General features: G+C 35.2%; 6 protein-coding genes across 8 annotated transcripts in view; 4 read left to right on the forward strand and 2 right to left on the reverse strand.

Moving 5' to 3' along the window:
- LOC149738694 (uncharacterized) overlaps positions 1 to 480 on the forward strand; it is a 25,377-nt gene extending 24,897 nt beyond the window's left edge. For both annotated transcript variants that reach the window (XM_089874311.1, XM_089874312.1), the window contains one exon: positions 204 to 480. In XM_089874311.1, the coding sequence (XP_089730437.1) occupies positions 204 to 340 (137 nt within the window). In that variant the 3' untranslated portion in view covers positions 341 to 480. The remainder of the gene's footprint in view (positions 1 to 203) is intronic.
- The window catches only part of LOC149738696 (uncharacterized), a 15,880-nt gene extending 4,511 nt beyond the window's left edge, over positions 1 to 11,369 (reverse strand). For both annotated transcript variants that reach the window (XM_089874365.1, XM_089874364.1), the window contains exons 1-14: positions 10,017 to 11,369; positions 9,500 to 9,626; positions 8,924 to 9,008; positions 8,260 to 8,422; positions 7,570 to 7,715; positions 7,158 to 7,290; positions 6,866 to 6,928; positions 6,473 to 6,626; positions 5,329 to 5,474; positions 4,937 to 4,975; positions 4,064 to 4,216; positions 3,225 to 3,261; positions 2,954 to 3,005; positions 138 to 2,882 (exon numbers count right to left, since the gene is read on the reverse strand). In XM_089874365.1, the coding sequence (XP_089730491.1) occupies positions 2,379 to 2,882; positions 2,954 to 3,005; positions 3,225 to 3,261; positions 4,064 to 4,216; positions 4,937 to 4,975; positions 5,329 to 5,474; positions 6,473 to 6,626; positions 6,866 to 6,928; positions 7,158 to 7,290; positions 7,570 to 7,715; positions 8,260 to 8,422; positions 8,924 to 9,008; positions 9,500 to 9,626; positions 10,017 to 10,068 (1,854 nt within the window). In that variant the 5' untranslated portion in view covers positions 10,069 to 11,369 and the 3' untranslated portion in view covers positions 138 to 2,378. The remainder of the gene's footprint in view (positions 1 to 137; positions 2,883 to 2,953; positions 3,006 to 3,224; positions 3,262 to 4,063; positions 4,217 to 4,936; positions 4,976 to 5,328; positions 5,475 to 6,472; positions 6,627 to 6,865; positions 6,929 to 7,157; positions 7,291 to 7,569; positions 7,716 to 8,259; positions 8,423 to 8,923; positions 9,009 to 9,499; positions 9,627 to 10,016) is intronic.
- Positions 11,370 to 12,447: 1,078 nt separating this feature from the next.
- Positions 12,448 to 16,110, reverse strand: LOC149738697 (anamorsin homolog). The gene is made up of 7 exons (XM_089874408.1): positions 15,827 to 16,110; positions 15,266 to 15,406; positions 14,682 to 14,734; positions 13,828 to 14,007; positions 13,349 to 13,467; positions 12,860 to 12,935; positions 12,448 to 12,633 (listed from the first exon to the last, which is right to left on the reverse strand). Exons 1-7 carry the CDS (start codon positions 15,975 to 15,977, stop codon positions 12,520 to 12,522), a joined length of 834 nt encoding a protein of 277 aa, XP_089730534.1. The 5' UTR covers positions 15,978 to 16,110; the 3' UTR covers positions 12,448 to 12,519.
- A 462-nt stretch (positions 16,111 to 16,572) lies between these two features.
- LOC149738698 (cytochrome c oxidase assembly factor 6 homolog) lies at positions 16,573 to 17,061 on the forward strand. The gene has a single exon (XM_089874431.1). It carries the CDS (start codon positions 16,573 to 16,575, stop codon positions 16,825 to 16,827), a length of 255 nt encoding a protein of 84 aa, XP_089730557.1. The 3' UTR covers positions 16,828 to 17,061.
- On the forward strand, positions 16,829 to 18,051 carry LOC149738699 (WD repeat-containing protein 54-like). The gene has a single exon (XM_089874394.1). The coding sequence runs from the start codon at positions 16,829 to 16,831 to the stop codon at positions 17,828 to 17,830; it is 1,002 nt and encodes a 333-aa protein (XP_089730520.1). The 3' UTR covers positions 17,831 to 18,051.
- Positions 18,052 to 18,088: 37 nt separating this feature from the next.
- LOC149738700 (receptor-interacting serine/threonine-protein kinase 2-like) lies at positions 18,089 to 22,673 on the forward strand. The gene is made up of 10 exons (XM_089874376.1): positions 18,089 to 18,255; positions 18,486 to 18,651; positions 19,200 to 19,349; positions 19,842 to 19,996; positions 20,165 to 20,214; positions 20,589 to 20,741; positions 20,844 to 20,929; positions 21,183 to 21,359; positions 21,978 to 22,119; positions 22,215 to 22,673. The coding sequence occupies exons 1-10, from the start codon at positions 18,104 to 18,106 to the stop codon at positions 22,382 to 22,384; spliced, it is 1,401 nt and encodes a 466-aa protein (XP_089730502.1). The 5' UTR covers positions 18,089 to 18,103; the 3' UTR covers positions 22,385 to 22,673.
- The last annotated feature ends 143 nt before the right edge of the window (positions 22,674 to 22,816 follow it).

The raw sequence follows: 22,816 nt of genomic DNA on the forward strand, positions 1-22,816 counted from the left end.
AATAAGTTGTGCTGGTCTATGTTTTAGTAGTAAGCAAAAAATAACAACTGTATTCTCACCGCTCCTAAAAGTGTTGTTAATTAATAAAATCCTAATTAAAAATATATGATAATATGTGCTAGCAGTTTTCAACTTACCCCACATTACTATTCTATGAAACTTAAGAAAAATATTGTAGTTGATGTTTTTTTGTTTTATTGTAGTTGATGGAGCCAGTCTAAGAAATCCTGTCCCAATTCAAAGCGAAAACTTGGTGTCAATGAATCAAATCCTTATCTTCGTTCTCTTCATGTGTGTTGTTTGTTTAATTATCACTCGGGTACGGGAGAGAAAGAATTAAACTTCCGTGATCTTCTGTTACAACACAACAACACATATATCTGTTATCAAAAAAAGCAATGTAACTTGTTTACTCAGAATTAAATTTTTAGGTTCAACACTTCATGAAAATTATTAAATAAATATTGAATTGCAATTTGATCTCTTGTGCTTCATTACAAAAATAATAGAAGAATGTCATTTGTATGCAAGAGTACAAGAGTTTTTTAATTTATCGCAGCCTTCTGGCTTCTCTCTCGGACTCAAGGTCCCTTTAATTAGTACATGTCCGCTATGTCCACTATCTCCGGTATGTCTACTATGTCCACAATATTCACTACATAGTGGACACTGGACATAGCAGACATAGTGGACATAGCAGACATAGTGAATATTGTGGACATAGTGTATATTGTGGACATAGCGGACATGCACTAATTAAAGGGACAGGAGAGTTTAACAGCACAGACATTGGAACATTCAAAAACTTCCCCTAGCCTATAAGTTTCTAAAAGCTTGTGATGTTTCCTAAAACTTCTGTACAAAATGTTTCAAAAAAAGTTTTCTCAAAAAAAGTTTCCAAAAAATGCAGAGGCACTAGTGAAGAATCTTCTGGTACATAGCAGAATAGGCTGGTGGAAAGTGTTAGTAGTTGGTGGTTAGGGGGGGTAACACTAAAAGAGGGAAATAGGGAAAACTTGCATTCCTAAGAGAGGGGAAAAGGAAAAGAGGGAAAACAGGGTAATGCTGCTTAGTAAAAAAAATTAGATTTTTTTATATTTTATTTACTTAACTTCGATAATTAGAAAAAGGGAACAGCAGAAAATCAATACTAACCCAAGGGAAAAGATAAAAAGTCAAGAAAAGAGGGAAAACAGGAAAAATGGTGGAAAAGAAAGAGGGAAAAGGAAAACAGGGAAACAGTTGAAAAGAGGGAAAATAGTCGTAAAGAGGGAAAACAGGAAGAAGAGGGACAGTTTTCCCCTCTTTTCCTTTTTTTCCTGTTTTTCTTTCGCCCCTCCTTTTCCCTGTTTCCCTCTTTTCTTTATTTTTCATCTTTTCCCTTGTTAGTATTAATTTTCTGCTGTTCCCTTTTTTTAATTATCAAAGTTAAGTAAATAAAATCAAATTTAAAAAATCTCGTTTTTTTACTACGCAGCATTTCCCTGTTTTCCCTCTTTTCCTTTTCCCCTTTTTTAGAAAAAAGTTTACCCTTTTCCCCTATTTCCCTCTTTTAGTGTCGATTTCCCTCTTTTCCCTTTTCCCTCTTTTAGTGTTACCCGTTAGGGGGCTAGCTGTTGATGGTTACTGGGTTAGTGGTTATAGGGGTTAGTAGTTAGTGGTTAAAGGAGTTAGGGGTTAGTGGTTACCAAATAAGGTAAGGGAGAAGACTCTTCACTAGCACCAATGCAGAATATGGGAAAAAAACAAGGGCTAAACAATAAAAAAACATTTATAAGAACGTGGACAAAACGTAGACAACATGGCAATAACATGGACAAAAACAACATGAACAAACCATGGACAAACATTTAACGAAACAAACAGACATTGACGAAACTTAAAGGAACTGTTGCTTGCAGACTTTTTTTGTTCATTTTGTCCTGTCTCACCTGAACGAGATGTCGCTCGTTAAAAGTTCTGTCTTAGACTGACTTAAATTAATGCTGAAATACACAAAGTTGCCGTGATGATTATCAGATTCTCTGACGACATAAAGTGTTGATTAAGACGCAAATTGAGCACGTTTTTATTTTATTTTTTTTATTTGCTTAAAACAAGCAAAAATGCAAAAAATCAACTCTGCAATTATTTTACATTTAAAATGGGTGTATAATTGATACTTTCCGCTCATTATAAAATATGACATCTGAAAAAATTAACGTACGCTATAATTGATAATACCTATTTCGATCTAAATAATAGCGATGCCATATAGTTTTCTTCAAGCTTTTTACAAAGCTTTTGCGATCGCAATCTATCGCATTTACGGACCTTTCGCGTGTATAAGTTCACTGAGCCGAGCGTCTTGGACATGGTAGCTTTTTATAGAACGTTTTTTAGACCGGAGTCTGAACCTTTTTCATTGGATCTATTCGCTCCCAGCTCTCGTCTGGATGGTGGGCAATAGCGTAGCGGTTTTCCTCAACTGTATCCCCACTCACAATGCTGGAAGTCTCACTGGAATCGTCAGTGACTTGGTATTTCATCGAGGCATCAAACGGGCTTTCGCGGGCTTCAACCTCGACCACGTTCGGCACCGAGATGTTATTATCGTCGAGGCCAAACCGGGATCCGTATTCGTCACAAAAAGAGGCGTTTTCATCGAAATCGTTTAAGTGCTTAGTAATTGCGCGCTCCTTATGAGATCCATGTGAGCTAGAGCGACCGTCGTTTAAATGTTTGCCGTTTCCGTCGTCGCTAAAGCCAGATGTGGACGTGGACGTCGAGTCAACGTAGAAGTTCTTTTTAGTTGAGGGTGGAGAGTCATACACGCGGCCGGTAGTCAGCAAAACATCCTTTTCGTGTGTCGGACCAATTTCATTCACATGATCATTGGATAACTGAATGCAACACAAAGTCAAGATTAACTTATTCCAATTTCAACAAAATAATTTTAGTATGGTCTACTTACGCTTTTTATTTGATTGGTTTCTTCAGATGGGCTCACACCGTACAGAGGTTTTCTATAACAAAAAGCAAAATTATTTTATGCCAATAGAACATACGGTAAAGTTGTTTTTTTTTCCCTCCAGTTATAGTAACGAAGGTCAGAAAAGTATGCAGAACAAAAAAATCTTCTTTGCTTACTACCAAACGGGAAGATAAAATAGAATGAAAATGTGCCCATTTTCCCCCACCCTACTATTTGTGGTAGAATTTTAAATATTGTTTGTGATACTTACTGTTTTTCAACGTAGGAGTCAAAGTCTCCGTCTTCCTCTGTAGAACGGAATAAAAATAAAATTTAGATTGTAATTGTTAACCAGTTCAGAATTAAAACGCTAAATTTTAAGTTTAGAATTTGCTTTAGTATTGTTTAAAACACAACATAATGTTAATTCTTTTTTACAATATATTTTCCGAAGAAATTTGTAGTACAAGTTTTATTTAAATTTAGCAGTTTATTCAAGTTCAAATGAAAATCTTATCAAGAAGCACTGAAAAAATCTATATCAAACATAAAAGGATCGAACGTAATAGTAAAACTTAATTTTTAAAATGACTTAACTCGTTTCTATCCAGTTAGGGGCATTTATTATTGTCGTGCAGTGGTCTCGTATTTTAACATTGCTATGTAGCTTATTACTGGACAATCGTAAACAAGAAGTTTGTTTTCGACCCAAGGGACCGTAAGGTCCATTTAGGAAATCTAATTATATATACCACGCGAATCATTCGACTTGGCTAATGTATAGACTACAGAAGTTGCGCTACAAATGAAGATCTAATATGATGATGTCATACGGTACTATATCGGCTGGTTATTTAGACCAAAGTCGAACGTTTGTAGCTGTTGCAAATTATATAAAAAAGGATTTGGGCAGCTGACCGTTTTTTTCTCCGTATTTTATTGAAATTTGACCGTTGTTTTTAAGTTTGCGGTATTTGTTTGAATATAAAGCAAAAATTCAAATATTTCCTTTTCTTTCGCTTTCTGTAGTGTGTAATTGCGCATCACACAAAAGGTGGAAAATATTAGAAAACTTAAAAAGCAAAATAACAAAATAAAAATCGAACTTACGAACACTCCGTCTCGCTAACTGTCGATCTGTTGGTCTTTTGCATCCAAAATAGTAGATGACGAAAGAAAGCAGGAATAGAATAAGCAATCCACCGAATGCAATAGCAGCGACCACTGCCCCGCTTGCAAGGACCGTCTCATCTTCATCATCTCCTACATTTAGACGTTACATTATTATTGCCCGTTGTGTGAAAAGGGACTAACCTTTAAACGCATATTTAGTTTTTTAATATAGTACTGTGGGGAAAGATGGGACATCTTTAGTACATAATGTCCAAAGTAGCCTGAACGTGTTTTAAACAATTAACAACGGTCTATGGAAGCGTGAGGGTACGATGGTATATTTCTTTAAATATTTTTGTTTGTTACAGGATGGAGCGAGTAAGTAGAACGAAAAGCTGTCCCCCCTTCCCCCACTCCCCCACTATATATATTTTTGTGCCAAAATGTACCGATATTTTCTGTAATTCTGCTATATTACTGTAGTCAAAGTGTGAGTAGTACGATTTTATCATGTTATGTTGAAGTAGAAGTTATATATAGTAGGGTCGAAGGAGATGGAACACATTTTGGGTCTATTTTCTTGTCGTATTTGGTAGAATGGTAGTAAACAGAAAAAAAAAACATTTAAAGATTTATAAAACGGTATCCTCACGACTCCCATATAGACCGTTGTTAATTGTTTAAAACACGATCAGGTTATTTGGATACTATGTGCTAAAGGTGTCCCGTCTTCCCCCTACTGCATAATATATTTCCGTTTAATTTTAACACGTTGTGCTTTGCTTTAGTTTTGTTATATAACTTCCGATTTAATCCGCAAAAGTTTCAGGTAAAGAAATGTCATGTAAAACAAAACACAACAATTCTTACCTACAAACTGATCATTATCTCCAATTATAGCAGGGTCACCTGAAAGAACAAACAAGTTTAAATGCCTTAATTATTACAGTTTGAAATAAAGGGTGTTTTAACCCTGACTTTCGCCATCTATATACCCTTTATTAACGGTGTGTTTAGTCATCGATTTGCACATGTTGTTTTAACTCCAGTACATTTTTGAATTCGTTATAGTTTGAGCGAACATAATGAATATAACCTGCTTAATTTTTCGCGTGAACGGATAACAATAGTCGTTATAACATGATGTTCTGTTTCATACACCTTGTGCCAGCTTACAAGTTACCAAGTATGAAACACTGGTAAATGAATAAATGAGTGTACCTTATTTACTCTCGCTTGTGTTAAAAAAACAACACACATACCTTCAGGTACTGCTGTAAATTTAACTGACATTACGACTCGTCCCACTGGATTTTCGATCAAACAAAAGAAAACTTGTGATTTTTCAAGGTGAGTTATAAGCCTTGGCTCGTTGGACGTTTCTAAGTCTTCACCCCACCAAGTGAATCTAAACAAAAATCAAATGTTGGTTAGTGGAATATACGTAACTTTTAGCACTGTATGTAAGCTATACGGTAACAACGTAGTAACTGCTTTGCATTTTCTGTTATCGTGAAGTTCTACTGTTTCCACTGATAGTTGTAGACCTTTATAGTATTCTGTTAAAGCAATATTCCACAACATTGTTTTGCACTTTTGCTAGATATAATCTTTAGCTTTAATCATTTTGAACAAAAACGCCTTTTTGCGGGAAAGCTGTATTAGAGTTTTTTCCGCCGAGTTTTTACAACACTGCAATTTATAACTGGCCTGCATCTATAGCACCGATGTACTGTTATAATAATCGTATACTAAACCACGACATTAATATCACACGCGAACAACAACTTGTCAATTTAACTCAATCAGCGATCTGTATTGCAATCACGCCCAACTCTTAACTAGACAGCGCAATAAATCTTTGCTGGTAAAGTCAAGTTGACCGCATGCCCTTCTTAAAGCAGCGAACTGCGGTCGGATGCTATTCTTCTGTTGGGAATACAAAACACAATCGAACGCGTCAAGACAAGGACGTTTATAGACCTTGCGTCCAGTTCCGATTGATGACAGCTTTAACAAGTGATGTCATCGCGTCTGCAGTTCAAGAACCTTATCCTATGGTCTCCGAGGAGCGGGAAACGCAGTCAAATCGACGGTAAGACGGGATTAACATCAATTGGCAACATACTGATGCATAAATAGCATGACCGCGCGGACCAAAGCGGACAACAGAAAATAGCATTGACTGACAAGATGTTTTGAACACAACAGAAATACTTTCCAATGTATCTATATAGCAACAGAACACGGTATGAACTGCCGTATAAGGTTTAACTTTAGCGTATTCCGCTCGCAAACCTTCTTATCCGTTTAAAGTTCACATCACGAGGCAAATATATTTAATCCCCGTATTCCGCATTGGGATTACCAGTATGTAAGAGCGCGGCAAAGTAATGCATTACTTACGTGGGTGATGGAAAGGCTCCTTCGGCGATTGCCATTGCTATAACCGTAGTGTTAATTTCGACAGTCTGAGCTGGACTGATCACCATTTCCACAAGACCACCCCTTTTCTGAGACACTGAATCTGTAGTATTTTGGGTGGTTGCATACGTTGTGTCTGCAGTAAATGGGGAATAAACGTTAGAATGGTAAGGTATTCCAACAATGATTTATTTCAGTGATTCTTAAACTTTCGGGGGTATTAGCAGATCACTCGGATTTTGCCTTTGCACCAAATTTTAAAATTAAATCGAATTTTACAATTTCACAAAATAAATTCATAAACCTTTTCCGTGATGTATTGGTAATTAATTAAAGTTTCACGCCACATAACTTAAGTAGCGTTGATATACTTACATGGAACTTCTGCACCCAGCCAGTCAAAGTAAACGGGCACTTGGTTCTGTAAGCTGGGTTCAACTGAAACAAAATAAAAAAAAAGTTTTGGCCTAATTTCGTTGAGCGAGAAACCAATTATTAATCGCATACTCATTTTACGCTCAGTAATACAGTTTTAAATCTTTTTAACAGCTCAGGCAATTTGTAATTTTCAAATAAGGAGAAAAACAGGGACTTTTGCTAAGTTTTTAAAAGGAGGTTTTGCAATTAAAATATTACTAGGAGACGAGAAGCTCTATGAAGTACTCACCTAATGATACGTTCTTTTTAAGTGTTGTATTTGTTTCTGGGTGGTTGACCACACACGTGAACGTTGTGCCTTTGTCTTTTGGAGTTATTGTTTGATACAAATAACCTATCGTGTCTGGTCCTTCGCTTACCGTCTGTTACAAAATTTAAAAACATAAGTTTGTTAAATTTGTAAATACTACGAAAATAAAACTGGTGAGTAATAGTAGGGTGGGGAAAGATGAGACACTTTTCCATTTTATTTTCTCGAACATTTGTAGTAAACAAAGAACAGTCAGAGAATTATAAAAACGGATCGTCACGACCCCTACACACCGTTGTTAATTGTTTAAAACACGATCAGGATATTTCGATATTATGCGATAAAGGTGACCCATCTTACCCCCACCTAACTATATGTATTGCTTGTTTACCTTGGAAGACTGAATTTCCCACGAAGCTTCCGGAGTAGTAATTATCCACGTGATGTCAGCAGAGGGCTTGGACCTTGTTGACCGACAAGTCAAAGTCAAGTTGTTGCCCGAAGTGAGAGTCGTCAACTTTATTCCGCTCGGTGGAACTAAAGAGAACACACATTGAATAAATAAATGATTTCATGTATATTATAATGGGGTAAATGGTGTTTTACTAATTTCTAAATGTTCTTTGTTTATTGCCAAACAGGACGATAAGAGAAAATAATACCATTAACCATTTTCGTCAAATTTATATTACGTTTATCCTTACGTGGTAAAAAAAACGACAGTCGTATCGAATCACGTAATCGGTTGGTAGTTTTATTACGACCCGATGGAGTATGTTGTCATTTGTCGTAAGTTTTGTAATAGGAGTAAATTATAGAAACTTGGATTCGAGATATTGCGAACGAAAGAAGGAGGACTACGTCTCTCTATATATAGTATTGTGGGGCACGATGAAACACCTTTAGCACATAATATCTAAATATCCTGATCTTGTCTTAAACAATAACCAACGGTTCATGAGGGGCGCACGGAAAGGCTTTATAATTGTTTGAATGTTTTTGTTTATTACTAAATTTAAAGAGATATTAAAATAAAAAGGTGTCCCATTTTTCCCCACCCTACTACATAAGTACCACTTACCGAATACTGTTAGATGCATAGTAACGCTCATTTCTTGTGGAATTTCCGACGGCGTAGTTTCATTCACCATCACTGTGACGTCACAACGATAATCCGACTCGTCGGTTCGGTCCAGTGAAGATATTACAAGTGACGTTTCGTCGTTGGCCAGTTTTACACGATCCTAAAAACACAAAAAATTAATTTCCTGTTTTTCTCCCTTTTATCAGATTTTAGGATTAAAGATTGTGCGTTATAAGGAACAAATTAATATTTTAATTCGCGAGTTTTTAAGAGTTATTTGTTTTTTTTCTTCGATTACTTAATCTAGTTCTATATATAGGCACAAGTAGTCCATATTTTACAGTCAATACTGAATAGAGGATAGAATAACATTATCAATAATTCAGTAACCTATCAACGAGGAGGGATAACACTTCACGGCTCCCATACGCATTGCCATAAAACGTGTTACTTTTCTTACTTTTTTAAACACATTGTTTTTTAAGAATTCAGAAAAAAATACAAAAGGAAGGAAACTAGTTTTTGGCGGTGTGGAAAGGCCACATGTAAACACGGACACAAATCACATATTAAAGTTTTTTTTCCTGTAGAGATATTTTTGAATCGCACACCGCAAAATACGCAGTGTCCGATGTAGTCAAACGAGTTTAAACAGACTTACCAAATATCTGAGGCCAGGCGTGTCCCATTTCGGCGGTTCGTAATAGTAGACTACCGATACTTTTCCATCGTTTAACACTTTGTACCTTTAAGAAAGCAAAAAAATACAAAATCAGATTTTAATATTTTTAGGAGGTATTTATGACTTCTGCTTGAAGGTACTAATTTTCATATACGGAGTTTTTTAGACATTCCAGTAAAACCTAATTAAATCAAATTAAATTTACGAAGCAAATTTAAAAGTATAATAACTACTTTTCAAGAGCAAATTTATCGGCTGAAACCACATGTGTTTTAGTGGGAACCGACAGAGCAAAATAAAGTGTCAAACAAATTCTGAATTTAGTTTTGATATTGTAGGCCGGAAGAAGATAAAATACCCTTTCATTCAATTTCTCACTCTATTTGGTAGTAAACATTTAAAGATTTATAAAACTGTATCCTCACGACTCCTATGGACTATTGTTAATTGTTTAAAACATGATAAGGATATTTGGATATTATGAACTAAAGGTCCCGTCTTCCCATACCTTACTATATAAGAAGGTTTATGTTTAATGTTTGTTTTAGTTCTTACCATTTTACTTCCTTCACAACTTTGTTAATTTCTGTTTCGACTTTGCAAGTCATTTCTACAGGGTGACCATAGACTCCAGATACGTCGTAATCGTAAACGATGTTCAGAAAACCGTCAGCTTGGAAATCTGTTGAAACTTGGCGTTAAAAGTAAACTCTAAAATGTTAAGTTTTGTTTAAAAAAGAAACGAAAATGGCTTTAAAGTGATGCAAATCCGTTACACAACCATAATACGGATACAGTTAAAGGGTGGAGTAAGATGAGACATGTTTTCATTCTCTTATCTCGGCTCATTTGGTAGTAACCAAAATATTTACAAAAATGTTCAACCATAGCAAAAAGCGTTGGAAGTTGCTAAAAACACAAAAATATTGGATTTATAGGTACTAATATCCCATTTTACTTCACAGTACTATATACCAGAAGCTGTCAAAGTTTTATTTATGCATTCTTCTTTTGGCAACGGGTATTTAAACTACCATGTATGCAAAGCTATTAAAACTTAATAAGTTCTCACCCATTATGCACCATATAAATACACAGGCCCACAGTGTCTTCCCTGTCGTCATGTTGTCGTATAATCCAAATTGTATTGACAGAAGATTTTATGCCTTAATAAACTGTAAAGTACAAATAAATAAGTTGAAATCGTGACTGATAATGTACAGACCTAACCACCTCGACTGTGAGAACTGATCATTTAATAATCTGACTACATTCCTGTAGCCCACTTAACTTTAAACTTGTGCTCGTTTCGACTCGATTTGCCTCATATTAAATATGAACTTGCCATTTAGCGAAGCGCCATAGGCAAAACTAATGAATAATCCAACATACTGTATAGGTATACTTGTGATGAGACTTTCTGCTGATTTGGTCAACGATATCCAGTATGTGTTCCCTAAGTAAATATGTACTGCTCATACGTATAAGATCTGACGAAAACCAGAACTTTTCTGTACGTTTCCTATAACTCTTCAACTGACAACTTCTTCTTTGTATTATTCTGCTACGTGCTTTAAGATACCAGAATAACCAATACTCTGTACTGTTAATTCAAGGCGTGTTCGAAAGACGCTAACATAGCAAATACTGGATTCATCAATGAATAACTAATCTAGGCCGCCACCCAAAACTTATGTAAACAGTCGGTTCTCTCCGAGTTTAAAGTGTATTCAAACAACAGAGCGACCGATTTCAGTTCTCTGCTCCATCGGTGGTCCAGTGGGCCTTTCATACTCCATCAGCAGAACTTGCCAAAAACAATAACTTTAAGCGGATACATGGAGATTATCCTTTGGGAAAGGGAGCACAGGATTGCTGAATCTCAAGAGAACTTATAACTTGTCATATCTACATACAAAAGTCGTCCTAGTGCGTATACCTTGTACCTTAAATGATTTTTAACTGGCTCACTTGAACAAACAAGGTTTCCGCTGTCTAACAATTTCCACAATACATGTAGATTGTGTTTCCTTTATACGAGAATAAAGGCGAATTCCATTCTCCACAGCGCAAAGTTGTGACACTAATCTGTAACTTAAGCGAAACAGGAACCTAATACAAATTTGAATCTGTAGATAGGATTTCTGAAATAACAAATATTACGAAACCTTACAGTCTAAAGTGTGTAATGTTTCTAAGGCCGAGCCCTGCCGCTGCTTGCGTACCTGTTTAAACTATCCATGCTAGTCTAAACAGTTCCGTAATTTACGCCTGACCTGTATTGGTGTAATTTGATATATATGACATGCGCTGTAGCAAAAAAACGTACTCTGAAATAGGCATCTTATACCAAGTGCTCGTCTAGTCACTAAAATGCGAACTATGTTATCTTGTTGGCTGTCTGCTGTGTTTATACTACAACCCAGCAATTAGTTAGACTGTAACTTTGTTTCAACAATAACTTGCGAGTGTAAGCGCCCGTTGCCGTAGAGAAACGAAGAAACTCATTGTTGTATGCCCTCCAGGCGTTTTAAAACACTCAAGTGACGTCACGGGGAGAGAGATATGCTCCATCGAAAGCGCGAACCACGATTTCGACTCCTACGCAGTTTGATTAGCAGGTGAAAAGACAGCGTCGATTATCTCAGATTGGAATGTCTGATAGCTAGAACTTGAATGTAGATTGCACTGAACGTACATTCCAAATGAATCGTATGGACAAATCTAGATAAAAGTGTTTTGTTTTTCTAATTAACCACTAAACGAGTTTACTGGTCCGCGTAAAAATTGTCTAAATCCAGACAAACTGACGTTGGTAAGATTATGGTGTTAAAACCGCATCATAATGTTTAGATCTCAAACGTAAAATCAGATTTACATGCTTGCCTGAACAACCACAAAAGCCTTTACGAACGCGTCTGCATTTCAAGTTTTAAGCAATCCAAAATAAACCGAAAAAATACATTTTAACGTGATTTATTTTTAAAAACAATTATTTTCAAAACCGTGTATTGGGACAATTTTACGCTGGGATTACATTTTAACAACCGTTTCGGGCAAAATAACAAACGAAATGGTCTGTAGCATATCGGAAAATCCACACAAGGCAATTATAATACGCATCATTAATTGTGTATTCTGTTCTGTATGCGTGAGGTCCTACGACGGGAACGCCATGTGATATGGAATTTAGACTAAAAATGGTTAAGTTTAATACAAACATGCATTTAATTAAACAATAAAGTGAATGAGAGAAGACGGGGACACCTTTTGCACATAATATCATTCATTCATTCACAACCAAAAATGCCAATCGTGTTTTAAACAATTAACAACAGTCTATGACTCTATACGAGTCGTAAGGATACGGTTTTATAATTCCTAAAATATTCTTTGTTTACTATCAAATAAGACAAGAAAATAGAATGAAAAGTGTCCTATCTTCCCCCACTCTACTATATACAGTAATAATCCCGTCTCTTAGTTCACAAAACAGACTCGAATTATTGCAAAACGGTGCTTTGTATTGAGTTGATATGTGTTGGTCAAAAAGAAAACATTGCGCATTAAAATGATCAAGAGTCGGCCGTCAGTTGTCGGTTGGATAAACTGATTTTCTCTCCAGGTTTAAACGCTGGCATTCCCAAATATGGACAACTTGCACAACGGAACGCATCGCCCAGATAGCACTAAAATAATGTAAATATGTATTATCAGATTTTATCACGATTTTGATAAAAAAAAATTAACATTCTATGAGCAAAATTTTGAATTTTTAAAATTCTGATGGATTTCAAAACCAAAACTTAAAAAAAATAAAACAAACGGAAATGTCATTTAAAAATGATTTGGGATCAATAAACTTCGGCCTTTTTCTTCATGAAAATTACTTCTACACACAAACAAAGCACTTACACTTCCACAAGCAGATGTAGCAGCTTTAGGTTGAGGAGTCTTCCCGGTTTCTAACTCTTCTGCAAGTCCACATGTGCTGGAAATAAATGATAAAAATACATTTAAATGAATGAATGAATAAAACTTGCTACATCATCGCATGCACTGGAAAACGACAGTTTAAAAACTGTTGTTTCTTCTTTCATACACCTGATGCACGCTTACAAGTTACCACGTAGGTAACTTTTTGGATGGTTATTTTTATGTATGTCTGGTAATTTTTAAACAACCTATTAGTAAACATTGGGTTTAAGCAATTGCCGTTAAGTGTCTTTCCCTAAGAAATATACGCCAACAATGGTAGCAGCAAAGAGCCTTGAAGCCGTTACCTCTGGGTTATTGGCAGAATTCTGATCCACTGTGCAACAAACTTGGTATGTTATTTATCATTAAATGTTTATATTAACATGATAGAGAATCGGTAAGAGCAAACTAATAAAAATTATGTACCAGTTTTTGCAAGCTTTCTTTGGTTTTGTCTCCCCAGTCCCACATCCTCCTTTTAAACTTGTTGCATCCGGAACAACAAGATCCTCTTCTTCTAAAAGATCATCATCATTTATCAATTCCTGAATGTAACAATATCATCAAATAAGTTTCCCCAAAAAATATGTTTTAATTTTATGATCTTCCTTTTTGTGGTCAAATGGATAAAAAATGTTATATAGTAGGGTGGGGGAAGATGGAAAACCTTTGCACATAATATTCAAACATCCTGATCGTATTTTAAACAATTAACAATGGTTCATGGAAGTCGTGAGGGTACAGCTTTATATTTCTTTGAATGTTCTTTGTTTACTACCAAATGAAACAAGAAAATAGAATATAAAATTGTCCCACCTTCCCCCACTATATAGTCTATACGTAATGGTATGTAAACAATTAGGAAACAAATATAAATATCTAAGAACAACAAACATGTGAAATACCACATCATCATCATTCATATCCATGGCTGATAAATTCCAAACTGTTTTTGCACTTTCATCCTGGGCTGGTTTCTTTTTAGCAAATGATAATTTAGAAGACGACCCGACTTCAAAGTGAGGTTTTTCGCCGACGAGGATCTGAGATGCTGCATCACCCGTGCTCGATTCTGTGAGGCCAGCCTGGGACACATTGATATCAAATGGATGAGAGTTTCTTATTTAATGTATAAAATGGATAAATGTTCTTATTTTAACATATTAAATAAATGGATCTTTTTTTACATATAAGATGAACAATGTTACTTATTTATCTCTGTGTGGAAGATAGACGATTTTATTTTATTCTATGTGAGTGTGGTCCTGAGCCTGGCACGCCATAGGTACTGGGATTTAGGTCAGGATTGGCCCAATACCCCAACACCCAGGGTGCTACCGCATGGACCCCACCAGTTTTTGTAGCCTGCCGCTTTCCCAAAAGGTAGGCAACAAGGGTTTAATGGTAACGAATGGGAGATGTTCATGATGATGATGTTAAGCCCAGTTTTCACGATAATGCAGTTTTGTGGGAATTCTGACTTACCAGGCCTGACTTTGAGATTCTTACTTATTTTAAATGAACAATTTACATTTGAAACAGATAGGTAGATGTAAAACAGTGGTTCTGTTTAATACACCTTTTACTCACCTACAGGGTAATACAATTTGCAAGTTACCAGTTATTTTAAAAGTTTTTTTTAGTGTATGCTTAATTGCTTATGTTTTAGACAATCCATAAAAATCACTAAGTTGTAAGGGAGTAAAAAATAGGCAATTGAAGAATAACAAATTAGTCATTCCAAGTAAACTTAGCATACCTCCATAATATTAATGAAACCAGATAACTTTAAAGTTGATGTTGTAGAAGCTCCTAAAAAATATTATAATGTGAATTTATATCTACTTTATTTTTATGAAGTATATAATGTTTATCTATATTTGTTTATGAAGTAATCATACATAACTGTTGTAAAAATTTATATCTTATACAAATTTATATGATTTACATAAAATTGTACCTAATACCAACAGTTGCATGGATATCCTAAGCCCTAAAGTTAAGCATGGAAGTCTGAACAGCAAAAAACATAACTTTTTTTGTTTTATAATGTTTATATTTAAGTTTATAATTATAAACATATGTAAAGTTGTGTGTATGTTTTTTCTGCATGGGTAAAAATCTAAAAAACTTTTATTTGATTATTGGATTAGAGCAATTTCCATTAAGTGTTTGCCCAAGGAGACATGCACCCACAACCACAAATGTAGAAACAACCAACCTATAACTTATATATTAGCAGGCGCGCCAACCACTGTGCTGCAGCACAGGGTAAAATTTAAATAGTGAATATTTTAATAGATACTGCTTTAATACAATGTTGCATTCCCAAAATAAATTTACCAGCATTGTTGTTCTTCACATAAACCTTTCCCTGTGGTTTCAAAACTCTAGCGATTTCAGCAAAAATCTCATTTGAATAAATTTCTTCAGCAGAAAATAAACCACAGATGGCAATGTCATAACTTGAACTTTCATATCCACCTGTTCACAAATGATATTACTTTGTGTATGTGCATTACAAATGTATATTTATATACACTTAAAAGACAAATTTAGGAAATTTTCAGCATTTGTTTCTTTATGTTAAACTTTTAGTAAAAAATACCAAATTATCAAAATTTTTCAACCTATTAAAACCATACACAAATTTTCTTTTCATGTTTCCTACTATATAGTAGGGCGGGGAAGATGGGACATCTTTAGCACATAATATCCAAATGTTTTGATCGTGGTTTAAACAATTAACAGCGGTCTATTGGAGTTGTGAGGATATGGTTTTATAATTCTTTGAATGTTTGGACTAGAAAACACGATTTAACAGGTGTCCCATCTTCCCCCACCCTACTATACTATTAAATATATACAATATTAAAATTTTGGCTGTATATAGACTCAAGTTACCCATTTTCAATCTTTGAGCATTCTCTAGTTGAACGACTCCAGTTGACGATTTTGTTTTGATAAGATTTACCATCGTTTGCATTTTATCTCCTGTTGGTGGGACGCTCCACACGACCAAGACGTTATCTCCTTGCTTGATAAACTTCTCCATTGTAACAAAGATTCAACTATTTTAAGTTGTACAACGTAAAAACGCAACAGTATTCAAAATTTCGCGATCTCAGCTGATATAAGGTGCTTCGTCACGTACACAGAATTTACTAGAATGACTCGACATATCTGAATTTGTTCATGCATGAAGAACATAAACATCGTTTTTGAGCTTCATTGCGACATAATGAATTTTGTTTCTACATAAACTAATGCTTTATGCCACGAACACTCTTGTATAATGTAACATGAATTACAAAGTACAACGCACAAGTTATATTACGCTACCAGGCTATACGGTTTAATAACTATAAACTAAATAAATAAAGCAAACCGACATTTTACACTTACAAAATTATCTTGGTTCGCAACAAAAGTGTTTTTAAATAAAATACAAAGATATATATTTTTTAATGGACGATATGTCCTCGCTGTGCCATATTTAAGCGGAGTACAAGCGACTTTTGAATCGGAATCGCGGTTTCTACTCGCCGCAGATTCGCCGAAAAAATTGTGCAACACAGAACACAATTCAATGTTATTTGTTTCTCCACAAAGAGAGAAAGGTGTTATTGTAGTGGAATACTTAAGTGGGAATGGAAAAACAGTCTTTCGCTCCAAGTGCAAGTAAACGGAAGGAATGCTGGAAAGCTAGAGACCATTTTGTTCAGTGCACAAGAGACTATAAATCCGAAGAGGACCAAGAAAAACATTGCGCTACTTTGAAAACGGCATTTGAAAACGCTTGTCCGAAAGTTTGGGTGAAGCATTTTGTTCGGCAACAATCTTGGAAAGATTATAAACAAGACGTTCTTCAGCAGCGTGCCAATCAACAAAGTAATCCGCAATAAAATGTATGAAAAAGTGAAAACCCATATCCTTCCTGAAAGTTCCTCAAGTTTGTATGGTAATTTAGACGTGAAATATGAGAACGACAGGGATACGGGACATAAATCAATGACTTTGCTGTCAATTCATAACACTAATGTTAATTTATTAAGCTTCCAAAGTGGCACAACTGTACACGCGCTTATTTCCCCTGACAACCCAGGCTCTAAAAATAAAAGTAATGTAGTAGCTGCCAAGTGGCTCCAATTATTAAAAGAAAATATTCTGGCCGTGCTTAGCCATAAAGGACTAGTCATTTTTGACTCTGAAGGCCAATTAATGATGTTTTCATTGGCAAACAGTGAAATTGATGAAACAAGCTCATGTCTAAGTATCGCATGTGCTAAATCGAAATATATTTGTGTCGGAACAAGCAGTGGTAAAGTTCTTGTTATTTGTCTAAACAAAAATGTGTACACGGTTAAAACTACACTACATGACCATACTCTACCTGTTATGTGTCTCTCTGGTTTGCAATCCTCAAAATCTAATGGGGTCGATATGGTAAGTGCAGATGATGGTGGGACAATTCATTGCTACAAAGCAGGTTCAGATCTCTTGTTATCCGGCAAAATTCCTGGTACTGGTGTAGCTTGTACTTCTGTAAAACTGGTACAAAATGGCATGGTGGTGGCAGGGTACCTTACTGGGCACATTCGTATATTTGATTCGTCTTCATTCACCCTGCTTGCTGACATAGCTGGCCATGTCCGTGCAGTATCAAGTCTTGATGCAACCACTTTAGAAGAGAAGTCAAGTTACAATGTCATTTCTGCAAGTGAAGACAGCTTCTTAAGAGTTTGGAAAATTTCCAACCAAGATACTATACAAGTATCTCATGAATGGTGTTCTTCAATAAGAGACACACAGCTTTGTGGGGTGCGATTTTGTGACGAATCTGGCCAAGCTTTTGTAGCGTCAGGTTACGATTGCAAGGAAATTTGGCAATTTTCAAGGATATATTGAATGCTTTAAAACTGCAAAAACAACTGAACATTTTAAGATCGATGTTAGTTTTGCTTGTTGATTATCAGTAGTTTGTAGTGTTCCTCTTCGTTATACCAACATTTGACCTAAAAGATTCACATATATAAATAATTGAAATGGAACATGTGTTTTGCGATTTGTGTTGTAGTGTCCCCAATTTTAATTTTAGACTGTAATGAATTAAATTTATGTGTGTCTAGTTTTGACAGACTAGGCAATTCATGGTAAAATTGCAAAGATAGAATAAAATCAATGGACAACTGCATAAAATTGAGTGAACTAAAAGTTGACCCTATTGCACTTGCTCCAATTGGACAAGGAAGCTATGGAACAGTTTACGAAGCTTGGCATAACCGCCATCACTCAGTTGCTGTGAAGATTTGCCGTATACATATGGATGAACAGTATGTACAAGAACAAGTTGCTGTAATATATATATCATTAACTTTCATACAAAGAATGCCTGTATAGCTGTATTGATACTCAAGTTTTAGTTTTTAAACCGAAACATTTCAAATAAAAATCATATCATAGATATGTGGTGTGGTGTAACCTGTAATGTTTATTGGCTATTTAAATTGTTGGGAACACCTATATAAATGTATTATTATAATATGCAATAGTACTTTTTCAGGAATTTTCAAGAAGAAAAAGAGTTAAATAAAAGGGCCACCGATGAAAATGCATGTGTTCCTTACTTTGGTTTTATTTCGGAATACTACCGTGGCTTGTTATATAATGGTCTTGTGTTCAAATTCATGGAGTGCGGCTCCTTGGGTGATCTTCTGCATAGGCACAATGTAAGACATTCGTTTAAAACTGGAATCATTATTCTTTGTTGTATAGTAGGTTGGGGTAAGATGATCCATGTTTTTAAGGTATTTTTTATCCCTGTATTTTGTCATTTAGTAGTAAACAAAGAAATTTACATAGTTAACTTTAACTAAATCCTCTTAATTCCGAAAGTGCTTTTTAATTGTTAAAAATACCATTAGGAAATTTTGTGTGCCATTTTACTCTTACACCACAGTACTATATATATATAATATATATGTGACAAATGCATTAAACGAAATTTGTTTCATGTGTATTTCTGGTGGCTTTAGATTTAGAGTTAAAACAGTATGCAGACATCGATAAACTAATGAATAATAATATATTAATAAATTAAGTAAAAACATATTTTTCCTTAAATGTTAGATAAGTCTGTTAGTCTGAATTGTAAGTTACAGCTGTATAATGCGATTAGGTGAGTAGTTATGTACATAAGTAAAATGATAATACATTCACTACATTGTACATATGGCACAACCTATATATTGCTTAAAACATTAATTTTCTATACAAGGTGTATCCAGACAACTGTCTTGCCTTTCGAATGCTGCACGAAATAGCAGTTGCGATGAACAAGTTGCACGAGATAAATGCGGATCAAAGATTGTTGCATTGTGACCTGAAGCCTTGCAATATTTTACTTGATATAGATCTTCATGCACATGTAAGGGTTAAAGTTTCGGTGCCGTGGCAAAGTGTTTAGCACGTCTGCCTGTAACCCAGAGGTAATGGGGTCAAGATTCGTCGTAGCTACACCACTGTGGGTAGTGGGTGTATGTTTTTTTTGGCAAGACACTTAACCACAATTGCTCCAACACAGTGGTCACTGATAGGTTGTCCAAATTATCAGCCATACATAAACAAATATTCATAAAAATTATTCAACCCCAAAGCCCAAAGTAGCATACATAGACAGTAACAGCTGGCACGAGGTGTATGAAAACCTGTGTTATAGCCACATGAGGATAAAGTAAGTTACATTCATTTAATGTAGTATGCTAAGTTGCTAACCATTGTATAAAATAAATCACTTAAATCAACATACCTTACTTTATGCTCGCATGGTGGGGAAACACAGTCGTTATATCATAGGTGTTCTGTTTTACACACACATACTACCAAATTAGTAAGAAAAGGTAAACGTGTTTAATTCCAGATTACTGATTTTGGTGCTGCCCGATTCTCAACAGTGACCGAGAATAGAGATCGAGTAATAAAACAGGATCCTAACAGCATGAGAACTATACCATACTGTGCACCAGAATTTTTTAGTGACAACTTTAGAAGAACTTCAAAATATGATGTGTACAGGTAATCCTCTATTTAGATCCCGGTGTTGAGGTAATGGGCCAATCCTGGCCTGAATCCTAGCACCTATGGTGTGGCACACGGCAGGACCTCACCCACATAGAATAGAATACTAAATGCATATTTTGTTAATGATTTATTATTAATTTTATCTTGATTTTTTATTTCTAGTTTCTCCATTCTTGCTTGGGAATTACTTGCTCGTGAGATACCTTACAGAGGTAAGTATGAATGAATGTAACTTACTTTATCCTTGCGTAGCCCAAAAACCACAGTCATAATACAGGTGTTTATACACCTCGTGCCAGTTTACCAGTTACCATGTATGTACTTTACTTTGTGGGTAATTTTTTTTCTTATTTTTAAGTAGGACTGATAATCTGGGCAACCCATTAGTGACCACTGGGTTGGAGCAATTGCTGTTAATTGTCTTGCCCAAAGACACATACTCCCACAAATTAGATACATAACAAACTTTTGGCACCAATATTTCTTTTTAAAGATAATAATCTCAGTTTGTATGTTTTTCTAGCAGTTTTTCTATAAACTTGATAATAATGGCAACTGCAACTTCACCATATGCCATCTCTCTTAGGTCAATCAAACAATGACATTAAGCTTAGAGTTTTAGCAAATTGTAGACCTGACCTGAACTTATTAAGAGGCACAATAGACAATTATGAAGCTTTTGAACATTTTTTAAGAAGATGTTGGGCTCAAAATTCAAATGACAGGCCAACCTTTCTTGGTAAGTTATATGTTATGCATATGCTCATTATGTTTTTGTAAACTGTTTTATTAAACTCTAAATGTATTAGGCATATAAACAAATTTGATTTTGTCTTGACAGACATTGCAACGGAATTGAAACCTCTAACACATACGGATGAAGAAGTATTACAACATGCTGTTATGCAAGCAAAACAAGAACTTCTGGTAAAACGGCATTCAAGTCCGGGGTGTACACCCTATATTGGCAAACTGATTTTTAAAACATATAGACAGCAATTTTAATGTGTAAACTGGGGTGCTGAAAGCATGAAACATACATTGTCAGGTTTAAAAATAGGAGTGATCTGTTACACCAGGCATACCTAATATTATGCCTTTGGCTTTTCCCTCAACATAAAATCAAGTTGTCTTACAATCTATATACCAGTGGGCAGTGACTAATCTATTGTTTCCACAGACAAAATTGAACAGACTGTCATTCCAACGAAGCTTAGAAAACTATAGGTATAATTTTACGGAAGTTTTCACGGGACATCACCCAACAGCAGAGCAAAGTGAAAGAATGGAGATTGGTGATAATTTGGCAGCACAACCCGACAATAACCAGCATATAGCGCAAAATGAAAATGATCAGGTAAGTCTAAATATGTATAATTTGTCCGGCGCCGTGGCGAAGTGGTTAGCGGGCCTGCCTGTAACCCAGAGGTAATGGATTCAAGGCTTGTCGCTGCTACCATTGTGGGCGTATGTGTCCTTGAGCAAAACACTTAGCGGCAACTGTTCCAACCCAGTGGTCACTAGTGGTGCACACCCGTGTTATAACAGTGTCGTTTTTCCGCCACGAGAGGATAAAGTAAGGTACATTCATTCATTCATAATGGGTAAAGCGAGTTTCATCTTTTAGTCACCTTTCTAGTTCAGCTAAGTTTTTAAAATGCTTACATTGAAATAACTTACAGTAAAACAGTCAGTGGTGTACCGTGTACCTGTAGTACGATATTAATATGGCATGAAAGCCATGGCGGTAATTTTAATAAGTTATATAGCTTGCCTTAACTTTAAAATGCTTTACATTCAGTAATCACTGTGTATTGAATGTGTTCTAATTTTTTACAGATATTTTATTTCTGAAATATATTTTTGTATATTTATCTTTTACTGCAGGATATAAATTATTGATAACAATCCAAGAGAGTAATGTGAGGTCTTTGTTTTAAGTTGTAATTCACGTCTATGTTGTATATATGTTCAGCTATCTGTTGGAGATCGCAACTTAACTGATGAAGATTGTAGACGGCTTGGAAAGAACTATGCACGCTCTTGGGAAACACTGGCTTCTGATCTTGGCATTTCATTTGCTCAAATAGATAATATCAAGCAAGATCACAGGAGAAGTAATAAAATATTAAAATCAGTGGATCTATTTTTGGAAATGTACCATTGAAACTGTGGTGTGATGCTCAACTTAATTTGCATTTTTTTGTTTCAGATGAAGAAAGAAAAATAGCTGTGTTTCAAAAATGGAAAGAAATAGACCCAAATCCAACAGTCCGTAACCTTATCCAAAAACTGCGCCAAATCAAAGTTGATATTGACTGTTATTCGTTTCTGGATCCTGACAGAGTTATTCGTGATGATCTAAGAAATGAAGGAGCTTAGAATTAGATAAATATACTTTTTTGCCCAATCACTGTATTTGTATACAATTTTACAATCTATTAAAATGATTTTTAAATATGCCGGCCTGTGTCTATAATGTTTGAAGCAAACAATCATTTTCTAATTGGTTTAGGTTCAATTTTTTTAATGGTTGTTTTTTTATAATATTAGTGAACTTTTTACTAGTTGTGGCCAAATTCTGTTTTAATATTGTCTTATTTTATGTCGTGTGTAAATGTTCCTGATTATCGAATGATATTGAATAGAATAAATTATTCAAAAAACTGTTTTTTTTTGTAAATAAAAAACACATAAGAGTTCACACATTTGAAAGTCACAAACTAAAAGGCATGATAGTGCAACCTGAAACAGTGCTTCTTAAATGTCCATTCAATACGTTTTTATTCGCTGGGTTAGATTTTTGTGACATGG

This window comes from Ciona robusta, chromosome 3 (assembly GCF_009617815.1).
Source record: "Ciona robusta chromosome 3, ASM961781v2".
Lineage (NCBI taxonomy): Eukaryota > Metazoa > Chordata > Ascidiacea > Phlebobranchia > Cionidae > Ciona > Ciona robusta.